Genomic DNA, 7332 nt, shown 5'->3' on the forward strand with positions numbered 1-7332 from the left:
AGACGGCGTTTATTATGCTCTCTAGTTTCCACCTCATTCGTGTGTGTGTGTATACTGGTCTCATTGCGTTTGCGTAACCAGTTTACATGAAGTGACAACACAACGTTGCAAAAATTTAAATTTTATCGTTAAAAGTGCAAATCTACTAAAAGTGATAAAATATACTACTAGTGATAAATATCTGCAACAAAATTTTCAACTATTGCTGTTTGTTGCTGGCTGGCAACTCAGCTGTTTGCTGTGTCAGGTGGCAACGCTGCGCTTTAAAATTGCGTTCCCAGTTCCCGCGCGAAGCGAAATAAGGAGAGGGAGAGTGAGAGAGAAAAGAAAACGCAAGGCAACATGAAAATTGGCCAGACGCCAGTTGGGATCTCGTAGAAAAGGCAAAGCAAGTCCCATTTCGTAAAGGACACGCAAACTGTGCGTATACCTGGCAAAGGGAAACGGAACGAAACACACACACTCATAAACACATACAGTGCTGATTGCCTGCTGTGAGCGAAGGAAAGAGGGAGAGAGAGCGCGCTGTTATTGTTGTTGTCGTCACTCTTGGCTGCCAGGTAGCATGTGTAAGTAATTGGAATGCATTGTCGCCTTGCTAAAATAACTACGCATAGTAAAACTACCCTCGTTGTTGTTCTCGCTCTTGCTCTCTTCTCTGTGTGTTTTTTTTGCCGCCAATATTTGTGGTTCGCATTGCATTTGCGCAGCGTTTTGTCCAGTTGACGCTCATCTCACGGGAAGTGAACAACGTCGACGCCGCACCGCCGCTTGGATTGGAACAATGGATGCACGAGTAAGTAGGCCCCCTCTTCCCCCCCTCAAGTCGAAAGTATCGATGCTTTACCGTTATGGCTTCCAATGCAGATTATGCAAGCAAACGGCGGCACCTTCCAATGGAGTCCAGAACGTGAGCAGCCGATGCTGTTGAATGCCTGGACACAAACCGAGAGCGAGGACTTTGAGCTGCTGCGTCGCCTGGAGCCAAAGGATCCCTCGCTGCAGGCCGAGAATCATGCGCTACGCGACAAGCTGCGCTATCTGGAGACGAAGCTGCAACAGCACACGGATCTCTTGTCGCAAATTCACGCGACCTCGGCACGCATGCAACTTGCCACGGTGCAGACGACACCGTCAACGCCGCCCACAGCACAGCAGCAGCTGCTGACACCGCCCAGCTCGGTGATCTGTGCTCCAGCTGCAGTTGCAGCTCCAATTGCTTCAGCCCCTGCTCCAGCTCCAGTTCCAATTCAGTTGCAACAACAGCCTCAGCGTGCTGAGGTCATTGACTACAAGATTGTGACAGCAGCTGATGATGCGGATGCCATTGAAATTCGCCTGGCTGCTGAGAGTTTGAACAGCTTGAGCACCTCGGCTGATTCGGATCGCTTGGAGATTTGTTTGGGCGGAGAGGAGCAGCAGGTGATCAAGCGACGCAGGGTGGAGCAACCGAAGACATCGACGCCAGCGCCGCTGCAACAGTCGAACAACAATGTTTACAAACTGCCCACGCGACGCAGCAACAACAAAAACAATAACAACAATCACAACATCAGCAACAACAACAACAACAACAGCTTAAAGATCAAGGAGGAGGTGGTTGTCAAGGAGCAGCAGCAGCAGCTGAACAACGAAGTCATGGTCTCCATTGGACCCAACAACACCTGTGTGCCAGCCAGCGTCTTTGAGAACATCAATTGGTCCGTCTCCTCGCTCGCCACACGCAAGTTGCTGGTTACGATTTTCGATCGCGAAACTCTCGCCACACACTCGATGACTGGGAAGCCATCGCCCGCTTTTAAGGATCAGCAGAAACCGTTGAAGCAGATGCTGGATCCGGTCAAGATACAGGACATCATCTTTGCCGTCACCCACAAGTCGAATGCCAGCGAGAAGGAGGTGCGCAATGCCATCACCACAAAGTGTGCTGATGAGAACAAAATGATGAAGATCCAGAAGGGAAAACGTTGCAGTCTCGTGGGCAACGACAAGGAGAATATGCCATAGAGAGCCTTAGCGATAAAAATTATTACTTATTAGACTAGTTTTATGTGTAGTAGCTATAGCACCCAAAAAACAAAAGGAAAGGAAAGGAAACCAACCAGAGCAGGAGGCAACAAAATACGGAAGCAACTTTGTATGCAGTACAAACTTGAAGATCTCTCGCGGTTACAATATCAAGACTGTAACTCGATTACGATTACGAATACGAATACGAAAACTAAAGCTAGGGCTAAACCATCCCTTCAGGGTGTGCAACCCTCAAGGGCATCCATCCCTCCAATTGGAAGCGCAAGCTTGCGACTGACCAAAACAAGTACTTATCTAGTATGTAGACAATATATTCATATATATATATATAACTAATCAGAACATTATCTTTCGATTTTGTGCTTACTCTTGAATAAATTTGTAGCGCATCAAAAATGTGTCAAATTCTTTTAATTCTAACATGAATAATGTGGTTGAAATTCAAATTCCGCGCCAAGCTCAATACGTAGACGCTACGTTACGTTATCAACTTTATGACGTAACACAAAAGCGCAAGTGTTGCTTTATTTACATTGCAATTACAATTTATTACGAAATCGAATCTTAGCTTAGAATTTAAAGTCAGTCTCTGTGTTTTAAATTATTAGCGTTTAAATCTATAATGTATCAAAATTACAAAAGTAATCTCAAGCTTATAGCGAATTTCAAATTGCGCGCCACGTGCTAAATGCCGGTACGTAACACTGTCGCGTAACGTAGCGTGCGTTTCGTTTTCCACTGTGCTGGGTGACGTAACGTCAAAGTGGCGCAGAGAACAAAGTGGGAAACGAAACGCGTTCGCCGCATCAGCTGTTTGGCATTAATCGAGCAATTTCTGTTTCGTCGCCTGTTCGTTGTGTTTCGTGGTGGTGTTTATAGGATACTTGAAAATTGTGTGTGCACATCAAAAAAAGCAGAACTTACAGGAGAAGCAGCAACAGAGAAAAAAATAAGGAAAAACCGAGTGAAGCAATTATAAACGAAAAACTTTCAACGAGATATTGTTCACAATATTGTTGAATATTTGCGTCATTTTGGTTCTTTTAGTTTCTCTTTCTCTCAACTAAAACTAAACACACTCACACACACATACACTAATACTAGTGTATATCGTGAATTAAAAAACGCTTGCGTTGCAAAAGGATTTTGCATTGAACAATATCAACAACAACAAGAAGGGAAAGAAGCCGTTATGGATATCTTGAAGAAAATGTTCCAATCGGAGTTAGATCAGCAGCAGCAGCAGGAGTAAGTTTTCCCCCTCCTCCCAGTTTTTCATTTTGGCTGCGGCTTTTTGCAAGGCACGGATCGATAAAGCAGGCAAAACTCACCAGGCAAAGGCACCTGCTTTATATGTATGTGTGGGATAGATACACACACACACACACGTGCACACAGGCGCAAAAGCCTATTTCTGTGCCTATGTGTGTGTGTGTGTGTGTGTGTGTGTTGCGGAGGCTGCGTATTGGCGTAAACTGCCTGTGGGCTGCAGCACAGGATTGAATGAGTGAAAGGGAGGGGGCTAAAGTGGGGGAGTGGAGACTTCACTTGTCATAAATGGAAGTCGAAATTCACCTTTGCCTTTTTGATACCCGCTTTGCATAGCGTAAAAGGGTTTCACAACTCGGTTATCTAAAATGAGGAAGAGGAAGCACAGAACAGGAATGTGTAAAAAAGGCTTAGCCCAGGGAAGTGTCCGTCTAATAGAGGTATATTGTTGATAATTATATAAATAAGATCAAAATAGAGTGAAAAAGGCTTCGTCCAGGGAAGCGTCCGGCTAATAGAGGTGTAATGTCAATAGTTATTGATTTAAAATTTTCATTTAATTCATCCTTTTTGGATAAGAAATATGTGTGTCATAATCGACCTCATACTCTATATGTAGTGTTCATATGCTTATCTGTCCGCCCGGCTCTTGAACTCCGAATCACCGAAAACTAAAACTAATTTTAGTCTACATAAAACTTGTTATCGGAAATAAACAATAATAACAATACATATAAAAGTAAAGAAAAACTTATCTTCTTGAACAATAATAACAATATGAGAGTAAAGAAAAACTTCAAAACCTATCTACTTGAACTTTAAAAACAATATTCTAAACAAATGATTTGATAATGATAATTTAAATAAAATATTAGCAGAAGGCGAGATTTACTTTCTTATAGACAAAGTTTAGTTGTAGTATCTTTACAACTAAGAAATGTATTCATATGTATGTGGAATTACAATTCAAAGTATTAGATTACGATCTGTTTAGCAAAGTAAACATTAATTTTTAAATTACAGTCCAAAGTATTAGATTAAGATTTGTTTTCCAAAGTAAACATTCATTTTCATTCTTTATTCTTTCCCACCGTCATAGTATTTACTTATTATCTTTAGATAGATAGATTCTAAATAAAAATTAATTAAAAAAAAATTGTTGTATCCTTTCCAGCGCCTCGTCGGCCTCTAACAAGGACGAGTTCCGCAAGCCGCAATGGTTCGAGGAGGCGGAGACTGATGATGAGCTCTTCGATGACGATCGCAAGTTTGCGTTCCAAGTGTTCACGAGTCCTCTGGAGATGCAGAAACACTTTGAGCGTCAGTTGCAACGTTTGCTCGAAGCGGTGCACGAAGATGAATGTAAGTAATCTATTATCTGTTTAATATCCTAAACTTTTAATTGATTTTCGACATTAATGCTTAGCTGATGCTGGTGTGGAGCGCAATCTGCGCGATGAGTTTCTGAAGCCTGGCTTTGAGAGCAAGATTCTGAAGGAGTTTAACCGCAAGGAAGGTCCGCTGGACACTGATCTGGATGGGGAGTAAGTGGAGGGGAGTAAAAACAGTTTCAATCATTACTAATTCCTTTTCTCTTCACTCAGAATCTATGCGGATCAGTTGTACTCGCTGATTCAGCGCATGAATCCCGAGGAGGGCAACGACAACAACATTCTGCGCTCGAATCAGCGACGCAGTTTGCCACGCGCCAAGATGTCGGATGAGGAGTTGATCATGGGTCGCATTCATGGGACTCTCGGCAAGGATGGCGATCATCTCAAGACGAATGCGTTGCGTCCGTCGCCGCGTCCGCCGTCGAACGGCAAACCGAGCATGATGACGCCCATGACTCCGTTTGGAGGCGGTGGCGGCATCTTCGATGGCAGCTACCAAGGGCCCAAGATGTTTAGCCAGAGTGTCATGACCAAGACGGTGCGCAAGCCCGATGGCAGCTACGAGACCACCAAGGTCACTCAGGATTCGTCTGGCCAAAAGACGACGACTGTGACACGCATGATCGATGGCCGTCAGGAGACTGTGGTGACCCATGGCAACGGCAACGGCAATGACAACTCGGGCGGAACGGTGGCCAGGATTGGAGGCGGAGGAGGAGGAGGAGGCGTGGCTTATGCGAATCGCAATCTATTTGTGACAAAAGAAGGCTACGCCATGCCACGTAACCTCTGGTGACCAGTGGTGAACAACTATTGCCCCAATCAAGACCAACAAGACAAGCGATCACTGTTGCTCCCACCCAGGCAGCAGCCACAACAACAACATCAACAACAATATCAAGAGCGATTCGTCCCACACAACAACAACAACTACTACAACAAAATCTACATCAACTTTATCCAAATTAGAAATTATTACATTTTAGTTTACATTCTCCTCAATGTTTCTTGCTGTTTTAGATGAGACGCAATTGAGACAACAGATGACGACGATTATTGAACAATTATTTGAGCAGCATGTTGACTTCTCCTCCCCTCCTCCTCCACTGGAGAGACGGAGTCGTCTTATCTGCTGCTGTTTCTGCATTGTGAATGTGAAAAGCTTCGAGCAGAGCGTCGAGTTCACTTTCAGTTCCCACAGCGCAACAGCGAAAGAGAGAAAGAGTGAGTGAAGAGAGCATTCTGCGGAATCCCCTCGAGAGAAACGAGGCGGAACAGTTCTGCTGCTGAATGCTAAGAAATTGAGTTTGGTCTGTGAACCATGATTTCTTTCATTATTATTTTGAGTGTGTGCAAAGATTAGCTAGCTAGTCTAGCTACACAGCTGTTATTCTTTTCTTTAGTTTTGTTTTTAAAACGCATTCTTCGTAGTGCTATCTGTGTCTCAATGGAGCGTGCTCGACGACAAGAACGAGAATAAGAAAACAGCATCTAAAAACCAAAAAACAAAAAAATGCCCGCGTAGTATTGGAAAAGAGAAACCTGAAGAACCCAGCTTATAAGGCATTATTTATATATTCGATTCGTTGAATACGATTCGTCCTCCTCCTCCTCATCTTTATGATTTCGACCCCCCACAAAAGAAAAGTATGATACACGGTTAAAGGATTCTGCACTGAACAACAACAACAACAACAAACAGGCGATATATAAATTCGGTATATATTCGGTATATTACGTACGTATTTATTACGTTTTTCTTTATATATAATTACGCTATATGGTATACTCACGTATTATTTACGGTTATGGCTAACATCTAACACGATTAACTTTAGTTACACTTGATAATTATTATTAATTTCTCAATTATTAACTTTACTAACAACTGCAAATAGACCGCGAGCAACAACAACAACAAACAAACAAACATAAAACTCGAAACATTGTATTAGATATCATCTCAAGAAGAAAAATCAATAAAAAAATGAGTTGTGCAATAAGCAAAGACAGCTGCAGATGATGTTCTTCCCTCATATTGGGTTTTGCCATTAATATAAGAATTATTTATCTTATGGCAAAATTTATCATGCGGTTTCATTTTACTTTAATTTTAATTTAACTTTCACTTTAAAGATAAAGTATATTTATAATTTAAAAATCAAAACGTTACATTTGTATTCAAAAGTCAACTCGAAAATCTAATTTTTATTTAAAAAAAAAATCATATTTAATAATCAATTATTCATTTAAAAAATAAATTTATATTTAAATGTCACACAAAAAACTAATTTTTAATTTAAAAATCCAAAAAAGAAAATGTTTTTAAATATATAATTTTGTTTGTATCATTTTTTGATTTTACTTCCATCAAATAGTTTTTAAGAAATTGCACATTACGTTTGTTCTTTTACTTTCATCAAATACTTTTTGAAAGAATTATTAAATTGCACATTACGTTTTTCCAAATTGATTTTTTAGTCTTAAGAATTCTTCGTGAAATAGAAGTGGATAACAAAGACTGACATGTTCACTTAAGAAGTTCTCCAAAGTTTTCACACTAAATTCTTTCGGTCTTCTCCACTTCGCATTTGACATCTTAAAACTATCAAGCAATGTCAATAAAAATCAGAAGAAG

General features: G+C 41.3%; 2 protein-coding genes across 2 annotated transcripts; both read left to right on the forward strand.

Annotated features, from left to right (window-relative positions):
• Positions 1–265: 265 nt before the first annotated feature.
• LOC132789773 (protein insensitive) lies at positions 266–2427 on the forward strand. Its single transcript, XM_060798034.1, has 3 exons — positions 266–569; positions 711–796; positions 868–2427. The coding sequence occupies exons 1-3, from the start codon at positions 566–568 to the stop codon at positions 2005–2007; spliced, it is 1230 nt and encodes a 409-aa protein (XP_060654017.1). The 5' UTR covers positions 266–565; the 3' UTR covers positions 2008–2427.
• A 190-nt stretch (positions 2428–2617) lies between these two features.
• Positions 2618–5691, forward strand: LOC132789781 (uncharacterized). Its single transcript, XM_060798045.1, has 5 exons — positions 2618–2725; positions 2911–3279; positions 4475–4662; positions 4727–4844; positions 4905–5691. The coding sequence occupies exons 2-5, from the start codon at positions 3224–3226 to the stop codon at positions 5488–5490; spliced, it is 948 nt and encodes a 315-aa protein (XP_060654028.1). The 5' UTR covers positions 2618–2725; positions 2911–3223; the 3' UTR covers positions 5491–5691.
• Positions 5692–7332: the final 1641 nt, after the last annotated feature.

The sequence above is a fragment of the Drosophila nasuta genome, chromosome 2L (genome assembly GCF_023558535.2).
Source record: "Drosophila nasuta strain 15112-1781.00 chromosome 2L, ASM2355853v1, whole genome shotgun sequence".
NCBI lineage: Eukaryota > Metazoa > Arthropoda > Insecta > Diptera > Drosophilidae > Drosophila > Drosophila nasuta.